General features: G+C 48.4%; 4 protein-coding genes across 4 annotated transcripts; 1 reads left to right on the top strand and 3 right to left on the bottom strand.

The window, feature by feature from the left end:
- Positions 1 to 973: 973 nt before the first annotated feature.
- Positions 974 to 1918, bottom strand: F5891DRAFT_1132329 (uncharacterized protein; the record flags this gene model as incomplete). The annotated part of the gene is made up of 3 exons (XM_041364731.1): positions 974 to 1246; positions 1280 to 1489; positions 1637 to 1918. The coding sequence occupies 3 exons, from the start codon at positions 1916 to 1918 to the stop codon at positions 974 to 976; spliced, it is 765 nt and encodes a 254-aa protein (XP_041216740.1).
- Positions 1919 to 2616: 698 nt separating this feature from the next.
- F5891DRAFT_1200401 (uncharacterized protein) lies at positions 2617 to 3069 on the bottom strand (the record flags this gene model as incomplete). The annotated part of the gene is made up of 2 exons (XM_041368822.1): positions 2617 to 2683; positions 2735 to 3069. The coding sequence occupies 2 exons, from the start codon at positions 3067 to 3069 to the stop codon at positions 2617 to 2619; spliced, it is 402 nt and encodes a 133-aa protein (XP_041216739.1).
- A 398-nt stretch (positions 3070 to 3467) lies between these two features.
- On the top strand, positions 3468 to 4298 carry F5891DRAFT_967701 (uncharacterized protein; the record flags this gene model as incomplete). Its single annotated transcript, XM_041376276.1, has 2 exons — positions 3468 to 3595; positions 3656 to 4298. 2 exons carry the CDS (start codon positions 3468 to 3470, stop codon positions 4296 to 4298), a joined length of 771 nt encoding a protein of 256 aa, XP_041216738.1.
- An 11420-nt stretch (positions 4299 to 15718) lies between these two features.
- Positions 15719 to 18157, bottom strand: F5891DRAFT_1200395 (uncharacterized protein; the record flags this gene model as incomplete). Its single annotated transcript, XM_041368821.1, has 11 exons — positions 15719 to 15865; positions 15917 to 16013; positions 16067 to 16224; positions 16280 to 16487; positions 16554 to 16750; positions 16799 to 16978; positions 17042 to 17260; positions 17312 to 17676; positions 17737 to 17844; positions 17908 to 17919; positions 17965 to 18157. The coding sequence occupies 11 exons, from the start codon at positions 18155 to 18157 to the stop codon at positions 15719 to 15721; spliced, it is 1884 nt and encodes a 627-aa protein (XP_041216737.1).
- Positions 18158 to 20942: the final 2785 nt, after the last annotated feature.

The following is a 20942-nucleotide window of genomic DNA, read 5'->3' as shown; positions in this document are numbered from 1 at the left end:
CTCAAGACAATCACGATCACGGAGGATTGGGTGCAGAAATGGAATAAAACATTCAAACTGGAATATGGAAGTATGGAAGTATGGATAACATACAGATACGGAGAGGCTCCAGAACATATCCGCTATCACACTTGCCGACATCTGGAGATGCTGACATGGGGAGGCAGGCAGTGAGCATCTGGAGAGGCTGCTATGTTGAGGCTCTCCAGGGAACATACCAGGAGGTTGCGCTTACCCTCTGTGACGAGGCTCTGGTTACATGCTCTCGAGGGATGGCCACACATCCTTGGAAAACTAGGGCAAAGCCTCCTGGAGGAGGGGGTCTCTTAGACTATATATTTGCTACATAATAATAGGGTCTGACGGTACGTGGGAACATCTTGAAAGTGCTGCCAAGGGTGAACAATCGTGCATGATGTGTTTTGCACCTTATTGACCTTGCTGGTTTGTGAGTGTAAGCCAGCCCTGAAGCCTTTCATGACTTCGTCTCGGGCTACTGAGGCTTGCTCGACATCTACCCTCTGGTCAAGTATGTTTTGGGACGAGGTAGCTGTTGGCACTGCAGATCCTAGACTGGTTTTTTTCTTGAATATACTGACCAGCCTCTTTTTTCCAGACAGTTCTGTGCCCTCTTGCCTTTGAGGTGTAGCTCGCAAAGTGGAATCCAGAGCCTCGGGATGTTTGCTAAACCCATGCTGGCATTCTCGACAGTAGTAAGGAGCGTCGGGGTTAGAGGGTGGGGTGAAGTATTCACAGGTGCAGGCTTGTCCTCCTTCACGAAAGTCTTGGCAGTACTTTTCATAGCGGTTGGACATGGCAATGTATGAGATGATGTGGAGACGGCTCGGAAGAACCAGTATACTGTAGATGTGCTTTATAGAAAATTTTTGTCTCACATAAAGCCTCGGTGAATTGTGATTGACACTATGTCTCTGGTCAAATTTTAAGCATATATTTCATGTATGATATTTAGCTAAAAGTATCTTTCGGTTTTGAACAAAGATAATGCTGACAATCCTTGACACCAGAGTGTTGCACGAGCTTCCCAGACAGAATCACTTAATGATACTACAATAGATTTTGTTCCGCGTCTCCCAAATTGTAAGACTTCAATTATGGCTGCATCCTCATCATCTTGTTCACCAGGTAACAAGCCATAACCTTCAGGTATGATGCCCTCAACAACAATTTTCTCAACTGTTGAAAAAAAAAGGTTCTCGTCATCCTGGGTCACAAAGGGACTTTTCTTCCCGGGCACTTCAACAGCAGCGTGTCAAACATTCTGTTCCTGATCTTCTTCTATCTGTGAGACGAGTTGATCCCCTGAATTAGTGTCTTCGTCATCAGGATGGCCAGCACCAGTTTGTCCATGACAACGAGTCTGTTCTCGCCCATGAGTGCCATGGTATCGTTCAATTGTGTCAGGGTGAACTCCTTCACAGTTGTCTCGGTAAATGCCAAGTGTTACCTGGCTTATCAGTTGCAGATCCTGTGATAAATCGTAAATGCGAGTTCAAACATTGATTAAAGTGCAAAGAACATGTCCAAGGTAGCAGATAAAGCGCAAAGAACATGTCCAAGGTAGCAGATATAAAGCGCAAAGAACATGTCCAAGGTAGCGGATATTACTACTTACCTGTGGGCTCTTATTGTTCGTTGACGGGCCAGCAATCGGATGAAGATTCCATTCTTCTTGAAAGGTCTTACAGTCATCATTGATAGCATCCAAGAATAGACCTTGGAGGAGCCACAAATGACCCATTTTCTCGATATCGAGGCCATGCAATCTCTCCAAGCGACTGAAGAATGCCCTCCAACGTCTCACGAACTGGGTTCCTACTTCAACCCAGAGGCGCTCTATCCTTGAGTTTCGAGTGGACCTGTAGTAGTTGTGTAAGCACAACTCCCAATCGGTCATTTGATAAAAGAAAGTCTTACGATTCCCACATAAAGGAGCCACGATTTTGGCCATTTCGCATGACCATATAAGTAGCAACATCAATGTTTTCACCACTGCGATCACCTCACATACGTGATGGCATACCATACTCCTCTTGAGCTTCAAGAAATAAATCAAGTACTGTTACAGCACGATTGTTTGTGCTTGCTCACAGTGCAACTACCTGGACAGGCATTAGCAATTGGCAACAATTTGACTCAAATGACAGTTGCATACTGTTCTGCAGTAGCCGTCAATGAATCCATGGACGACAACCCCCCACCGGATCATTTTATGGTGCCCATCCAAATGCCAGAGAGCATTGGAACATTTTACTTGATATTTCCGTCTTTGAATAATTTGTTGCCGTCGGAAGTGGTGTCCAATTCTGTCGACTCGTCGTAGTGATTGCCATATTCGCCTATGCTGTACACGAACACCTTGTTGGCGAAGAAAGCCAACAAGGTACTGAAAACTGGACTCTGGTCTACGACGCTTGAATAGCTTCACCAGAGCATCAAGGTCACAGTCACGAAGGTTGGAATAGCACCTTTCAATGCTGTGTTGATGCATGTAGTGCTGTAGTGTTTCTGGATGAACATCGAGGATTTTTGCGAGTTCAACATGCCTGATTTGATGTCGAGCAGAGGTGGACTCCCTCAAGAAATCAAGATCTATTATTTTTTTAGGTCGTCCTCGTTTCCCGGTGTTCTCAATTCTGGTTTATCAATATTATGCTCCTCTCTGTAAATATCTCGTCTTAGTATCTGCACGTCTATCAAAAATTTGACTCACTGTTCATTTACAGTGGTTCCTAGGTGTTCGAGATTGGTAACTGCGCGACCAAGTTGTGTGGCTATGTTAGCTAACCATTCGATGGGGAGAGACTCCAGATTATCATCTGAGTCGATGTCAGGTACGAGTGCTTGGAGAATTGGAATTGCATTCGACAAGATAGCATCCACGTGGAATGCAATACGAGTGGGGTCAGCTCCATCTGCTCGAAGAACTCGGATGGCATGATTATAAGTGCATCGGACACTCTCATATGCAGCTTGGATTTCCGCAGACCAATTTTTTGTTTCAGGGAGAAGTGGGAGTGACAATGGCACCAAAGGACCAGCGTCCATTGTTTTGTATCTGACGCAAGTTAGAAAGCTATATGTTGTTCAAAGGTTCCGCTGGTATAATTTTTACTGGTGACGTGTTTCGGGTCTAACACATTCCTTTCCATACCTGGTTTTTTTTATTACTAACACCTCAACTCTTCTTCTAAGCCATCCCTTCGTGTTCACACAATATTCTGCTCAAACAATCAAGTTGACTTGCCTTACTGATTCAAGTTCAATGCCTGCTCAACGCCATCAAATGTTCTTCTTCTCAGATGGCACCCACATCTTCCAGGTTTGTGCCACTCGATGGATCATAGCCTTATGATGGACTAACTTGAATGTACTGATAGGCAGGAGACTCACTCTTGAAGGTGCATGCAAGCATCCTTGGGGATAAATCTCTTGGGTTTAGGGATATGTTTGCTGCAAGCCAGGACACCCAACTCAAAGAGGTCGACAGTAGCACTGACGACAAACCCATATTTGTACCATCACAAGTAAGCGAAAATGCTTTCGAATTGTTCCTTTCGGTCTGTTACAACAAGTGAGCCTGAGTTTGTTTCATAATGAGCTCACATCCAACTTGAATGTCATGCAGATGGAGGCCTGATGCCGTCAAAATACCTAATGACACCGTCATCCAACTACTGGAGCTGAGCGACATGTATCTTTGCAGAGACACTCGTGACTATGCTGTTCAAAATCTCCAGCACAACCGCTACTCACTCGAATCCACACGACTTATTTCGCTCGCTTTGAAGTTCAATATCAAAGAATTCTTGCCGCATGCTTTCGAGCACCTCATTTCAGCTCGCATCAATGATGTGTCCGACGACAAACATCACGCTGTTGGGCCCATCGTGTGGAACACAATGTTCAAGGTCAAGGAACATCTGGATATACACCGTCAGATTATTGCATGTGAAGCCCCACCTATGGTACACGCAGGAACTTGCGCGAAGCAAAAGAGATGCGAGGAGGACTGGAAGCAGTTGTGGTGGAACGGAATGGGTCGGTTTCTGCTGGATGGGCGAAATCCACAACCTTACAAGGATGCCGTCGAACGGTTTGAGAAACTCGACATCAGCGAGATAAATCCGGATTGCTGGAAAGCGGTATTATTCACTGTGAAAGGCCAAAGTGCCTTCGATCACGAGCAAAAGCTTATCAGTTGCATGGCTAACAATCTCATCAAATACCTGATTGTCAAGCCAAACTTTGAAGATTTTGGCCGTGCAGTATACTAGCAATAGTAGCTATATTCCTTTCCCTGTTGTATCACGCACTGGATGTCATGTATCGCGCAGTTTATTAAAGTGGGGTTTGGAGCGTCATACGTACTCGCATCAGAAGGCATTCAATATCAGATACTAGTTAGCTGTCCACCATCCTACTCAACCCTCAAAATAGTCCTAGAGTGCTCAGAACACAATACCTGCTGCCCCAGGTGCAACAAACGACGATGACTTTTCCAAGCAACTGTTGAGAGCTGATGAACCCGAGGACAGAAAGGCCGAGAGAGGAGGAACCAAAGGAGGAAATGGGACTATGGCCGAAGAGTAAGGCAGCTCGAGGTGCGAGCGCCACCAAACGGAGATTCCAGATGACGTGTCAACATCAGCTATCTTTTTCATTTGTTTAGTATATGTTTTCATCAAAAAGGCCAGCTGGCGCACACCATATAAAAGCAGCCATCCGCCATCGAAACATCTCAGATTCGTAATCCGAATACTGAGATGTGAGTCTTCTAATGTAACGTTTGAGTACGAGTACTAACGTATAACGTAGCTTACCTGTCTAGGTAAAAACATTCGTCAATAAAGAGATTCGTAATCCGAATACTGAGATCTTACCTGTCTAGCGTGTCCTGAAGCTCCTGCTCGAATATTATCCTCACAGGTTATGAGCCCTGCCCTGGCAATGGACACAACGCTCCCCGCTACGAGTTCGAGCCTATTCAATGTTCCCAAGTTAGCCGAAGATGGCACTAACTGGATAACATACAAAGAACGTACCTTAACGGCCATCGGAGCAAGAGGTTTGATGTGTTATGTGGACGGCTGGGCAGTACGACCTATACCGTTCCTAGTCGATCCCAAGACTGGGGCTGTAACAAAGAAAGACGGCACTGTTCCCACTCAGACCGAGATTGACGACCTGGATAAGAAGCTGGATGAGTACTATCAGCGAAACTCGCTGGTAAAACAGCAAGTCTTTAGTACCATAACGGATGGCCTGCTCCTACGCGTCCAAAAGCTCGAGGCCGCGTCTGATGTCTGGAAGGAAGTGTGTCAGATACACAAGGGAAAAACGGAGCTCGTGCAGATAGACTTACGTCGTAGACTTCAGGAGACGCGTTGTGACGAGAACGGAGACGTTCAAGCGCATTTCAGTGAGCTGCTGCGCATCCGCAAGTCGCTAGCAGGGATGGGCGTGTCAATCGATGAGAAGGACTTCTACGCCATAATATTGGGGTCCCTCCCTGAATCCTACCGCCCCATCCTATCATCCATCAATGCAGCGGCCAAGATAACGCAGAAGGCCCTAAGTACCTATGAGCTTGTCAATGTCATCAGTGAGGAGTACAAGCACCGCATGCTCACCGATAGGCGTCCATCTAAACGAGGCACCAACTCGGCCCTCTCAGCATGCGCCAACGATCCCAAAGCCAAAGGCACAGATGGCGCGGCACTCCACTACAACCCCGACGTGCTCTGTCAGAATTGTGACCGAAAGGGTCACTACAAGAGTGAGTGCTGGAGAAAAGGGGGAGGGAAGGAGGGTCAGGGACCCAAGCAAAAGGCTAGAAGGGGAGGACATACCCAAAAGCAGAGTGCCAACGCGGCCACAGCCAAAGACTCCGAGGCCCAAGACAATTACGCCTTTGTGACATCAGACCTTGCGACTGTAGCTGAGACTATGCACGTACCTGTCAAGCGCCGAGGAGCAATTGTCGACTCCGGCGCTACCTCCCACTTCTGCCCAGAGAGGTCCAAGTTCGACAATTTTGTCGAAATAAGGCCCCAAAGGGTCTACACTGCAAATGGGTCTGTTGTCAGTGCTACCGGATGCAGAGATGTCAAAATTGACTTGCCTTTGGGTGCCAAACGCACCAGTGTCACCCTAAAGGACACGTTGTATGCTCCAACGATGGCCTTCACCCTGATCTCGACGAACTGGATAGCATCTGCAGGACTGGCAGTGCTATTTGAGGGCACGATGTGCAAAATATTGTCACACAGCCCCAAATGAAAGGTGATAGCCAAGATTCCACAGGTAGAGGGACTCTATAGCGTGTCGTCAAAGGGCCGTCAGTATCATCAGGCCCACATAGCGAAAGGAACACTTACGTTGGGCCAGCTCCATAGAACGCTGGGCCACGTCGGCCAGAATGCACTGGCTGAGGCCGTGAAGAAAGGCTTGGTGGTGGGAGTAGACCTGGACCCGCAGTCCAAACCCAAATTCTGCGATACCTGCGTGAAAGCTAAGTCAGCGCAGCAGTCCTTCCCGAAAGAGACGAAGACACGTGCACTCACATATGGGGAGATAGTCCATATGGACCTCTGGGGACCGGCGCAAACGACAAGTCTAGGCAGCTGTAAATATTATGTCAGTTTCACGGACGACTTCAGCCAGCAGACGCGACTTGAGTTCCTCAAGCAAAAGAGTGACGCACTTACTGTGTTCAAGTCCTACAAGGCATGGGTGACGCGTCAGTTGCCAGGTGTCCGCATGCGAAAAGTCCATTCGGACAGAGGAGGAGAGTATCTGAGCGCCGAGTTCGACCAATACTTGTGTCAGCAAGGTATCGAACGGCAGCTAACGGTGCACGACTCACCCCAACAGAATGGCGTTGCCGAACACCTCAATCGCACCCTGGTTGAGCACGCGAGAGCGATGCTCCTGGGCAAGAACATGCCAAAGTATCTGTGGGCAGAGGCCGTTAGTTATGCCACATGGCTCAAGAACCGCCTACCTTCAAGAGCCATCCCAGGTAGCACACCCTATGAGATGGTGCGCAAGTCCAAGCCGGACTTGAGGGCAAAGAAGCAGTCTTTGTGGGGGTAGACGCTGAGAGTAAGGGATACCAGGTATACTAGCCCGGGAGGCGTTGAGTCACGGTCGAAAGGAATGTCACCTTCAGGCTGATCCTAGCAGCCAATGGTGTGCCGGACGAGGGGGAGTCTACTGCTGTTAATGAACATAGCAGTGGCAACGATAATAATAACTCACCTAGTAGCGTCCAGCCCATCACCATGCCACAGCAACCTCAACCTTCTACTCCTCAGCAACCTCAACCTTCTACTCCACAGCAACCTCAACCTTCTACTCCTCAACAACCTCAACCATCTACTCCTCCAACGAGGTCAACGAGGGCAAGACCACCCCCAGATACTATGCGGCGCTAAACAAGGGCCAGATGGCTGCCCTAACGATGGAGAATCTGCTGGAGGCGTCAGAGGTAGACCTAATGGATGAAGAAAACTATCTTCACCTTGCCTTGGCCGCAGCAGAGCCAGAACCCACACTACAGCAGACCTTAAATGGTCCAGATGCCGTTGAATGGCAGGAGGCGGTGGACTATGAGATAAGTCAGTTGGAGAAGCTAGGTACGTGGGAGGTAGTGGACCCACCTTGAGGCGCCAACATCATACCGTGCCATTACGTCCTGGCCACTAAACGCGGACCGGACAGTGAGAAGCTGAAGTTGCGTGCCCGACTCATGGCGAACAGGCAGAGGCAGAAGCTCGGCGTCAACTACTTCGACACCTTTGCCCCCACAGCCAGTATGATAACAATCTGGATGGTCCTAGCGATGGCGGCTCAGCGAAACTGGGAGATACACCAGGTAGATATCAAAAGTGCTTACCTGTACGCTAGCATCCAGGAGGAAATATACATGCGCGCCCCACCCGGCTACTTGAAAGAGGACCAGCGTGGAAAGGTGTTGAGGCTGAGGAGGAGTTTGCCTGGCCTGAAGCAGGCAGGATTTGAGTGGGCCGAAGAACTATCGGGCATATTCCTAACCCTGGGATTCAGCAGGTCCAAGGTCGATCAAGCCATATATTACAAACATACCTCCAACCAGCATACCGTCATCACGGTGTCCGTGGACGACATGGCCATGACGTCGAATGACGTGGCCCATATCCACTGGTTCAAGGCCGAACTCCAGCGATATTTCGAGATATCGGACCTGGGAGAACTAAAGTGGCTGTTAGGGCTGAAGGTAATGAGGGATAGAGTGGGACGTACCATTACCCTGTCTCAAAAGGCATACGTTGCGACCATCATCGAACATTTTTGTTTGGGCGACACCAAGAATGTGCAGAATCCAATGGAGTCCACAACGACCCTGTCAGTAGAGCAAGGACCTGCGACCCACACCAAAATCCAAGATATGCGGGACATACCATATCAGAGGGCAATTGGCTCGCTGATGTACGCAGCCACCAGCACGCGCCCGGATATTGCGTTCGCAGTTGCAATGTTGTCGCAGTTCATGCGGAACCCCGGCAGACCCCATTGGGAGGCTGCAAAACGGGCCCTCCATTATCTGAAAGCCACTGACGACATGGAGCTTACCCTATGTCGCAAATTCTTAATTTAAGCTTCAGTGCCTTTTATGGCATTTCAATGTTCAAAGACCAAACATAAATTGAAAGTGCTTACAATAGCAGAGTCACAATTGTAATCAAATTGGAATGACGGTTGCAATTGAGATGGCAACCGCTGTCACAATGCGTGGCAATCCGTCTTAGTCATTGAAATGAGCTGTTTGGCTGGGAGCTGCAACGAGCAATTGCAATGTCAAACAGCGGCTTGCAAGTCAGATTGTAATGTTTATTTGTCAGTTTTAATACATTATTTATATTTTAATATTAATATAATACTAATAATTCGTCTGCGGCATGCACATTCCGTCGTAATATGGGGGGAAAGCCTGAGGAATTCTGACTCGACGGGTTTTGATCGCTGGGAGGACATGGTTTGAGTTCAAGTAGTGCTGGAGGGTGCGGTTGGATGAAGGTAATAGGGTTCTGGAGGATACGGTTTGTTGTTAGCGGTAGGGTTCACATTTCATGTCAATGAAATCATTCACCTCTCCCGTTGGCTTCAACTCCACTTAGGCAATGACCTGCGTAGGATGGACCTGTTCGAGTCTGACAACGTTGCCCGCTTGGTGCGCCCGAGCCTTGTGATGACCACCTCCACCGAAGTCAAAGGCAAACATCACTTCTGCAGCGCGTCCCTGAAAGCGAAGGCACTTCGCATGTCAAACGCATTCCGTCATGCTCTTGGCCTTCCTTTCATGTATGTGGCAAGTGGCCATGGCGTTATGGACATGCATGAAGAATGTGAGCAATGAGTTGGCTTGGAATTGAACGGACCACTTACCAATTAAATGACCCGGTCAAATGCCTCTCTGGTAAGATGGAACTGTTCGAGTATGAGCGAGCGGCCATGGTGGCTTGGATGTGCATGTGGAATGTGAGCGATAAGTTGGTTTGAAATTGAACGGACCACTTACCGATGACCCGGTCAAATGCCTCTCTGGTAAGATAGAACTGTTCGAGTATGAGCGAGTGGCCATCTTGGAGAACGACGCGACCTTCATCTATGAGATCATCAGGGTCTTCATTTAGTATCTTTGTTTCTAGGGTGTATTGGCGATAAGGACGAAAGAGGACAGAAGAGTGCGCCCACATGGTACGAGTCCCGGAGGATTAACCTCCGGGACATACTATGAATTCTCTTTTCCTTTCTTGACTCTTATCGACTCGTAGCACCTTCGACATCTTATATCACCCTCGTGTATCAGTCGCTTCTTTCCGTCTCGGACTCGCTTCTCTCCGTCTCGGACTTCTTGACATTCCTGTATTTAATCCCTTCCCTGTTTCCACTCTACCTCAGCGTTGCTTCACCGTCTGCTGAGGTATGATCACATTCTTGTCTCATTTATCATCTTGTTAACGTTAACGCTTGCTTTAGACTTACTCTGTGTGTCTAGGTAGTTAATGTTAGCATTGCTTCACCGTCTGCTGAGACTTACTCCGTGTGTCTAGCTTCCTATAGGTTATGAGCCCTGAGCTCTGAACAAGCTCAGATCCAGGAAGCCGACCGCTCACGTACGAACTCCAACGCTCACTGCGGATAAACATCCACCATGGGGAAATACGACTTCATTACCGAATTGTCTGGTGCCGATGACTATCCTGCTTGGCGTCGCGCGGTCACTCTCGCCCTCCAAGGAGACGGACTTTGGAACCATTGCAGTTCCGGCACCGACCCCAATAACTATGCAGAATTCGCATTAGTCATGCCTTCACCAGCTATCGCTGGTTCTCCCACAGCCGCTGAAAAGCAAAGCGCGATTGAATGGATCAAGGAGGATGCGCAGGCTAAGGGTATCATATGCAGAAAGCTTTCCACCGTTGTCCAAGGTATGCTCAGCGAGTCTTGGACTGCGAGGGAACAGTGGAACACCTTAGCGACTCATTTTGGACGACTTGATGTCACGTCTCAATTTGAGCTTCATGCACAATTGTTCGCTGAAAAACTTAAGGACCCTGACGACGCTCCCCGCTACATCAGCACATTCGAAAATGCCAGACAACGATTCGCGGAGATGGCCATTGTAGTGACCGAAGACGAGCTAGTATTCCTCCTTCACGGCCTCCCACACACTCCAGACTGGCTCATCTTCAAACATATGACAATGAGCTTGTACAGCACCCCCTCACCTGTGGCGTCTACTTCCTCCTCCACAGCCTCAGCTGCTGCTACCACTACGAAGATGACTTTCTCCACAGTACTGACATCCCTCTCTGAAGAGGCTAATCGTCTGTGGGGAGAACATAAGTTAAATGGTCCAGGATCTGAATACGCCAATGTCACGTTGTTTAAGTCATTCTCGGATGGAAAGACAAACCCTAAGACAGGTGTTCGAATTCACAAGTATAACCCCAAAGGGGTGAGCTGTGACAATCCTCTATGCACTGGACTTCCACGTTCACTTACGCACAATCGAGAACATTGTTTCCAAACCGGTGGAGGCATGGAAGGTCAAGGAGGTAACAGGAACCGGGACCGAAAGCCAAAGAAGCAGGACATTGCTGCAGCCGCTGATAGTAATATGGCTCCTCCCTCCAACCCTCCATCATACACTCCCACCGCAAACAGTGCTGTTGCTGACGAGTTACGCAACCTCACATGTGCCCTTATAGAGGATCTCGAATCAGACCATGAATACCTTCCTCAGTTTGACGACATCGCCTGCATCGCACGTCAGACCCTCTCCACTATACTCGATTCAGGAACTACCTCAAATCTCATTGCTGATCGTAGCTATTTCTGGACTTACACTGAGAGCACTCGCGTAACGGTCAAAACCGCTAATCATGGCAGTTTGGCAACTTCTGGGCGAGGGAATTGCGTAGCAGACTTAACGTTGGGTGGACGAACGTTCAGAATCACCTTCACAGACTGTTTGCATGCGCCCGGCGCCATGATCAATTTACTCTCTGTGGGGCACATGTTGAAGAAGAAGTGGTCTTGTAACTTCGAGCACTCACCAGCGCGTTGTCAGTTGAAGTGTCATGGTGAGGTCTTAGGCGAAGTCCCCATGACTGGGAACTTATTCTTTGTCGACCTGAAATTCATTCGTCCGGACATCACTTCACCGACACACTTTGAACCCCTGCAAGAAATCTCCGCTTTTGTTCGCCTTCTTTTGTCGCTAGACCTGTGGCATGCCCGTATGGGACACCCAGGTGGGGATGCCGTCAAACGACTCGAACGCATCGCTACTGGTGTCACGTTCACCTCTACTGCCCCCCTCCAATGCTGTGAACCCTGCATCATGGCAAAACACCCATGCAAGCCCTACCCCCCTTTGGAGGAACCTCACGCTGCACAAATGCTGGATCTTGTTCACGCGGACCTGTGTGGTCCGTTCCCCATAGCCACTCCTCACGGGAAACGTCATTTCATACTCTTTCTTGACGATCACATGAACCTACTGAACATTCAGCTTCTGGCCACCAAAGATCAGGCCTTAGATGCATGGTGCTTGATCAAGGCCCATTGAGAAAATCACTCCGGACGTACAGTCAAGGTTTTTCGTTCAGATAACAGTGGGGAGTTCTTAAGTGTTGCCTTCACTAAAGCACTTGTGGACTCGGGCGTAGAACACCAACTCTCAGTGCCGTATGCGCACCAGCAGAATGGGAAGGCCGAACGGGCCATTCGTACTATCGAGGGATGACTGGTTGCCATGTTGGAGGCAGCAGGTCTTCCAGCAAATCTATGGGGGGAGGCTGCGTTGACAGCATGCTATTTGTGGAATCGCAGTGCTTCACGTGCCTTACCATCTGATGTCACACCATTCGAAATGGCAAACGGGCGTAAGCCGGATCTTTCTCATATCCGAGTGTTTGGCTCACGATGCTTCGCCCGAATTCCCTCCGAGTTGCAGACCAAGCTTGGCCCACACTCCCATCCTGCCATGTTTGTCGGGTACCCAGAAGGTACCAAGGGCTACCAGTTGCGAGATGCTAATGGCACTTTCTTTGTGGCTAGGGATGTTATCTTCGATGAACATTTGCCCAGCATTCAACCCTCGGCTGATTCTGACTCCGACGAGGATGACTCACAGCCTCGTGTGCTTTCCACGTCCCCACCTTCCCTCCCCCCTTCCGCCGTGCCTCCTCTAATCACTCTCCCTCCGCAGGCCTCAGCCATCATTCCTCGTCGTTCAGGCAGAGCGACAGTCAAGACACCAGCCGGGCAAGCCTTCGCCGAAGGGATCGCTGTTACCAAGGCGCGACTCGCACAATTGCACGAGTCTCGTGCATCACGAGCTGCTGAGCCCACTTCACTGTCGAGTGAGGGGGTGCCAGAGGAGAAAGGTGGTCAGAGGGGTCAGAAGGTGGTAGAGGAGAATTTAGAAGATATAGAACTGAACATTGACATCCCCGAAGCCTACGCAAATGTCATGATAGAAGAACACGTGCACATTACCATCCGCAGCAACCGTAAACGGAATCCCAATGATCCTGGCTATGACATGGCCATTCCCCCAGCTACATACGACAAGGCCATGCTACGTACTGATCGAGACGAATGGTTCGCCGCCATGAAGAAGGAACTCGGCATAATGGATGAGATGTGTGTCTACAAGCTCTCTCCCCTTCCAGAAGGATGCAAGGCTATCGGTAATCGATGGGTTCTAGAGTTTAAAGAGGATAATAAGGGAGGATCGGTTTATAAGGCACGTCTTGTCGCACAAGGATTCTCTCAAATACCTGGGGTCGATTTCGGTGCAATGTTTGCACCAGTGCTGAAAACCGCTTCACTATGCCTCATAGCTGCTCTATCCTGCAAGAACAACTGGGAGCTTCACTCATTTGACGCCACACGTGCCTTTCTCTGGGGGGTACTCAAGGAGGAAATATACATGCATCAGCCCAAAGGATTTGAAGAGGGAGACTGGAGGGTGATGGTTTGGTGGATGCTTCGGACGATCTATGGATTGAAGCAGTCCGCGATCGAGTGGTACAAACAGGTTTGGGACATCATGGAGGAGTTGGGCTTCTCTCGCTGCGCTGTCGATTATGCAGTATTCCTTTTTGACAGCAGCACTTCTGGGACTCGCATAGTCTGCATAATTGGCTTCCACGTCGACGACGGGCTGGGTACATCCAACAATCCCGCTTTCCTGACCTGGGTCAAGCAGAAGATTCACCACCGCTTCGGTATCAAGGACATGGGACCAGTCACCAAGTTCATCGGCATTCAGTTCGAACGCAGTCGAAGCAGCCGTGAGCTTTGGCTGCACCAAGGTGAGTACATCACTTACTTGCTCGAAGAATACAACCTGCTCGACTGTAATCCCGTCTGCCTCCCACTCGACCCACATCATCCGTTCGGAAAGCCTGACGACTCACATGCCATCATCCCCAACCTCCCAACACCTTTCCGCAAGCTCGTCAGGGAGCTACTCTACCTCACAATCTGCACTCGCCCTGACATATCCTTCGCCGTAAACTCGCTCGCACAACATAATGCCAAACTGTTGCCTGCTCATTACGCCGCCGCAAAGCGACTGCTTCGTTACCTTTCCGGAACCATCAATCTCCGTTTGCACTATGGGGGTGCCAATGTAAATGAGGACTTACACGCATTCTGTGACGCTGATTGGGCAGGCTCCCCCATTGATCATTTGTCGATTTCGGGTTACATATGGTTTTACGCCGGTGGGGTCATTGCTCACGTCTCTAAGAAACAATCAACCCATGCTCTCTCCTCCACTGAAGCTGAGTATATGGCGGTGACTCACGTCCTTCAGGAAGGCCTTTGGATCAAATCACTCATCATCGAACTACACATTCACATCCCTTTCCCCATCCATGTATTCATGGACAACACAGGCGCCATTTCATTGTCGACCGAAGCCCGGAATCATATTCGATCCAAGCACATAGACGTGCGCTATCACTTCATACGTGAGCATATCGAGGAGGGTACGTTCCTGCTTAAGTGGCTCCCCTCCCACAAAAACACCGCGGATATCTTTACGAAGGCATTGCTGTGTCCCCTTTTTGAGAAACACTTACCGGGCCTTCACCTGATGTCTAGGTGAGGGGGTGTATTGGCGATAAGGACAAAAGAGGACAGAAGAGTGCGCCCACATGGTACGAGTCCCGGAGGATTAACCTCCGGGACATACTATGAATTCTCTTTTCCTTTCTTGACTCTTATCGACTCGTAGCACCTTCGACATCTTATATCACCCTCGTGTATCAGTCGCTTCTTTCCGTCTCGGACTCGCTTCTCTCCGTCTCGGACTTCTTGACATTCCTGTATTTAATCCCTTCCCTGTTTCCACTCTACCTCAGCGTTGCTTCACCGTCTGCTGAGGTATGATCACATTCTTGTCTCATTTATCATCTTGTTAACGTTAACGCTTGCTTTAGACTTACTCTGTGTGTCTAGGTAGTTAATGTTAGCATTGCTTCACCGTCTGCTGAGACTTACTCCGTGTGTCTAGCTTCCTATAGGGTGGATATGGTGCTTACCGTCTTTTTGCTGCTGGAGGTCTTCATCGCTAACTTCGCATCCTCGTCCTTGGAGGACGACGTGACCTTCATCTATGAGATCATCCCGGGGGTCTTCATTTAGTATCTTTGTTTCTAGGGTGGATATGGTGCTTACCGTCTTTTTGCTGCTGGAGGTCTTCGCCACTAACTTCGCATCCTCATCCTTGGAGGACGACGCGACCTTCCATTAAATATCTTTGTTTGGTTAAAGGCAGAGGGTCCAAGGAAAAGTTATCATCTACTAATAGCAGATGGTGGTGGGAGCTGCTGTAGTGGTGTTTAAAATGAGTATCAGAACAGTTGTAACATGGTTGCTACAGAATTAAAGTCTCCAAAAAAATTTGCAATCTCGTTGTTATGTAAGCATTGTCAGTCAAATCTGATTGAAATCAATTGCAAAAGATATGCACACTCATGTGCAATTTGGGGAAGTTCCAGTTCTTGTCGCTTGTGTCAGCTGTTTTAGCTATATATTGCTATTATAATAAGATTCATTAATGAACATTTTCCAGGGAAAAGTTGAGAAAACACACCTGGAGATAGGTTGAGAACGCTTGAACTGCATGTCAGCCTGCACGGATAGTATCAGCTGTGTGAACCTCAAGTGCTGCATATAAATCGACTTCAAGAAAAAGTCGAATACAACGAAGTAAGAGGTAGCCGATTGGACACTCGTCCTCAGTCACAATGGTATGTGCAGCATAGATCACCATCTAAGAGAACCATCAGACTCGACTCGTCAATAAGAACGTACGAAAACATACCTTCGAAATGTCTTCATACACACTACTATCCGTGAATGAAATGCTCATGACTTGCGATACATGTTTGAGATTTCGCCACCATGGAAACGCCTCGTAGCTAGTAACATGAAATCAAAAAAAAGTCTGTTAAATTGCAAGTTATAGACTTACTTGTGGTCCATCTGCGCTACACTTGCTCTCCCAAGACTAGTGATCAATCTCTGCAGTTCAGCCCACAAATGATTGCGGTACAGGCCACCATTGAAATGGAGCCTATCCCACGAGAGTGCATAATGTACACAAGTAAGCGCGACAATCCAAAAAGTGTTCTAACATGCTTGGGTTAGTAATAAAACACCACTGGTATAGAGAACAGAATCTTACCTGGACATCACGAAGTCCATATTGTTTGAGCGTATCATCTCTCTCTTCAGCGGTCTGCTTGCCCCATGCAACCTGCAAGATGTTCTGTGACTGATCGGATGTTTGACGAGGATAGGTCTTCAAAGCATCCAAAAGGTTGTCATGGGGAACGAGACAAACTGGGCATGGCCACAGGGACTTAATCCCTCGAGTGAGCGACATAACACATCTAACACATTGACAAGTAATCAATTATTTATATGTACAGATAATAATTTGAAACGAATACACTGACTGTTCCTCGTAATCGGCCGACAGGATTAATATTGAAGGAAAGAACCAGCGTTGGATGCTGTCGAGACATTCAAACCATTGACCTGTACTAGATTTCGACACTAGTGGTGAGAGAATCTTCAAGAACGCCTCATGCCAAACAGCATTCTTGAAATTGACCCAGCTTGGCTTGCCAGCGTGGTCCTTCTCGTCCTTCACCTAGAACTACAATCAGTGCTAACCGCTAACTAAGAAAACACTCCATACAATAGGAAGCCACCCAACAACGTAGCCGCCACCCATACCTTGACCATTGCGAATGTTGGTGGGAAGATTCGCAAGGCGTGCAACGACAGGGTAACCTCTTGTGGTACCAAACAAGGACAACTTAGTCTTGTCCGCATACAGAATAAAAGCCAGAGGTTTGGTGCCCTCTGGTAGCTGAGACTATGAGGTAAAAGAATAGATCAATTCACAAATACAAAAAATCACTACAACAGTATTACATACTTGAACATTCCAAAAAGCTTCAGCCGTGTAAGGTTCATCCACAAAGGTTACAAATGTCTTGCCATCAAATTTTGAAAAGCACTGCGCATCAAATACCATGTGTGGAAAGAGCTGAGGATCACAAAGGAGATCAGTAGCCCACTCCCAGAGATTGCGATAGTGTAGATCAAACTCTCGTATGGTACCGTCATACAGTACTGAAATCATGTCTTGAGTAAACTAAACTTGAGTGTTGTCAGAAGCTAAAGATCAAAGAAATAAAGAAATAACCTCTGTGAGGCGATGGGAAGCAGTCTCCCACCTGTCATGAATGTCCTTGTGGGTCTGGAATGTGAACTTCTCCTGTCGGGAAGTGCACCGGTTGCAAAGTCGTATGAGCCGATCAGTCTGCTCGTTGTTCAAACAAGCCTCCAGGGCAAGTTCAGCAAGTTCAAACTCTAGTCGCAACTTGAATGGCGCCCAGGGGTGCTTGTTAGGTGGGATAGATGCCAGTGGGGTTGGATGCCATTTGAAGTCCTCAAAAGCGTGGACCTCAGGTGGGATCCCACTGCTTGGATGATACTCACACCTAATGTCATCAACCCGGAATCCGGGAGTGCTTGCACGTTCAGAGACATCAGCATCAGCAAAGTGATCTGTCAACAGTGAGTCGTGAATTATAATACAGAACGATTGTAATTAAGATTCTGACTTACCGTCAATATACCCCATGCCATCATCAATCTCGTTTCCCATAAATTCATCGGCACGCTCTGAATCATTTACGCTTGTGTATGATCGATGTCTCGCTGAATTTGAAGGTCCTATGAGTCAATTTAAATACAAAAACTTAGACTAATATACAACTGAATTGAACTTGGACATACCTGCTTCTGCCTCTAAATCTTCCCTTCAAATGGATTCCACAACAAGCTGATTCTGACGCTGCTTCTCGGCCTTCTTCTCACAGGCCTTGCGATGAGTGGTCCACCCACATGGTTTGAGGTCTTTTTTGCACAGATTGCAGAATTTTGTGCGTTCGGGGGCCATGTTCTGGATAGACGTGCAATATATAAGTATGGGCGAGGGAGGGAAACGGTTGAGAACGCGATCAAAGGCGAGTTGTAGGATATCCATAATGTTGTAACCGCATTGTAATCGATTGAAACTCCGCTATAATGATTACATGAAGATTGATAATGTCATTGTGATGCAATTGTAACGTGATACAAACGGTTCCTGATTACAATCGATTTCGGAAATTTGCGACATAGGAGCAACTGACGCAGGCCTAGAAGCCTTTGTCGACGCCGATTGGGTGTCCCAGCCGCACAGACATTCGATATCGGGGTACGTCGTCATGTTCAATGGCGCGCCCATAGCCTGGAGTGCAAGGAAGCAGCCATTAATAGCCTTATCAACGGCAGAGGCTGAATATATAGCACTTACCAGCGTGGTGCGCGAGCTCCTCTTCCTACAGCTCCTCATCGCCGAACTCTACGAAGCCCCAAGCCTCCCAATCCCCATATACTGCGATAATCAAGCAGCAATCGTGTTAGCGTCCAATGGGAAATTTCAGTCGAGAACGAAACATATCAACTTACGGTACCATTTCGTCCGTGGACACGTTAAGAGTGGCGTCTTCAAGCTGTACTATTGCCCCACCGAGGACAACGTGGCTGATGTGTTCACCAAGGCCTTGGCGCAGCCCAGACTGCAGAGGTTGAGGGGAATGATGCATTTGGATAGCGCTCGAGGGGGAGTGTTGAGAGCCGATGAACCCGAGGACAGAAAGGCCGAGAGAGGAGGAACCAAAGGAGGAAATGGGACTACGGCCGAAGAGTAAGGCAGCTCAAGTAGGGCTGCACACCGTACCATATACAGTAGACGGCCGTATAAATACGGTATAAATACGGTATACAGCTAACCCGTACACCGTACATGACATTGTTGGTGGACAAAGTGGACGGTACAGTACAGTGAATTATACAGACATATACGGTGGTGTACAGTACATACAGAATGCAAATCGACTATGAACGACCCAAATGAAGCCTCGCCTTCATGAGCATCAATGTCCTGATAGTCTCAGGCTTGAGACTAGACCATGGGACCCAATTCAAATGAGGCATACACGCTGACCCGAACTTTACAAGATGGATCGCACGGCCTATATTCTTTGTCAATACCTGCAGGACAGACAAGGTTAAGGACGACTTACAGCAAAATGCGCTCGTCACATTCCACGGCAGCCTGGTCTATAGTGAGTCGAGGCGAACGCACGCGGGAAGATCAAGCTAGAAGAGAATATATTATCTCAGTCTCGATAAGAGGAACTCAGTACATCAGTAGCTACCTAGAAGAGAATATATTCTAATGGTAATGTTAGCGTGTGTACGAAGGAATGAAAACATAAGGCTCACATCTCAGTCTCGATAAGAGGAACTGAGATGTTTTTACGACACAAATGTTCTTTTAACATAAGGTAAAACGGTAAAACTCGGATAGAAAAGATATCATTGTGAAACATACGGAAAACGCGAGGCTCGGCCGATGTCATAGCCAGGTACGTCGAATACGCTCGTACCCCTTGTTCCTAGTCCGACGCTCCCGTCTCTCCCGATCGCAACATGGTCTGCATTTACAGATTTATTGCTTGTCTGGCATTCAGCGCCATCAGTCTTGACTAGTGCCTCCGAAGTCCGGTTCGGTCAGGTTCATGGCCCTATGTCTGCGAACCCTGAACTTGACCATTGGTCAGGTTCAGGCATGGTGGCCAAACCTTGGACCAGACGCCTTCGAACGCGTTCGGAAGGGTTCAGTTCAGGTTCAGAACACGTTCGAACTCTCGAACCGTTGTTTAAATTGCAAAAAAAATTAAAATTAACAAAAAATGAGAACAAAACCTGCTAGTACGAATAACTACTAAAACTCTTCCTCGACGACAACGCAGTTATCGTAAGGAGCAGCAAACTCAGCCTGGGATGTTGCAGAAATGTGGCCTTGACGGTATGCGCTCTTGAGCAACTGGAGAGCGAGCCCCTTCAGTAACATTTCCCGACTTAGTCGGACAGCCAAAGGTTGAGAATCGACCCAGTGAGGCGGGCCATCCAATGTGAGCCCAAGCATAGCTGATCACGGATGGGCCCACAGCTTGGAATAGTACCCATGCTGGCGGGTCGGCCAAGTGTGAGATCAATAGGATAAGCGGGCCGATCGTATTGGGATACAGGTACTGAGAGTGACGGATGGGCCCTGTATATATGTCTCGGAAGGAAGAACGGATAGGCCCAGCTGGATATTCTATATCCATGTCATCTCGGAAGGGCTCTGCTAGTGATTTTGGGCCCAAGCGCTGACCAGTAGGTTTTGTGTTGACCCAGCATATGATATCGGAAGAGCCAGCCAATCGGTTTCGGCCCAAGAGAATATGTCGGAAGGAATGGCCGTTGGCCCAGCTGATACAGGAAGGGCCGACTGGTGATTTTTCGGCCCAGGAGAATGCGTACATGATCTCAGATGGGCCAACTGATGGGCTCGAGAAAACATGCAGTTGATGTCGGAAGGGCCGACTAGGTATGTTTTCGGCCCAGGAGAATTCTCGGAAGGACTGGCGGTTGGGCCAAGCGAGTAATTTTGGGCCCAGCATGTGATCTCGGAAGTGCGGATGGTTGGGATTTCATATCGGAAGAGCCGGCCAATCAGTTTCGGCCCAAGAGAATATGTCGGAAGGAATGGCCGTTGGCCCAGCTGATACAGGAAGGGCCGAATGGTGATTTTTCGGCCCAGGAGAATGCGTACATGATCTCGGATGGGCCAACGGATGGGCTCGAGAAAACACGCAGTTGATGTCGGAAGGGCTGACTAGGTATGTTTCCGGCCCAGGAGAATTCTCGGAAGGACTGGCGGTTGGGCCAAGCCA

This window comes from Suillus fuscotomentosus (assembly GCF_016647785.1).
Source record: "Suillus fuscotomentosus strain FC203 chromosome Unknown F5891scaffold_235, whole genome shotgun sequence".
Classification (NCBI taxonomy): Eukaryota; Fungi; Basidiomycota; class Agaricomycetes; order Boletales; family Suillaceae; genus Suillus; species Suillus fuscotomentosus.
This window is presented reverse-complemented; position numbering and strand designations above follow the sequence as displayed.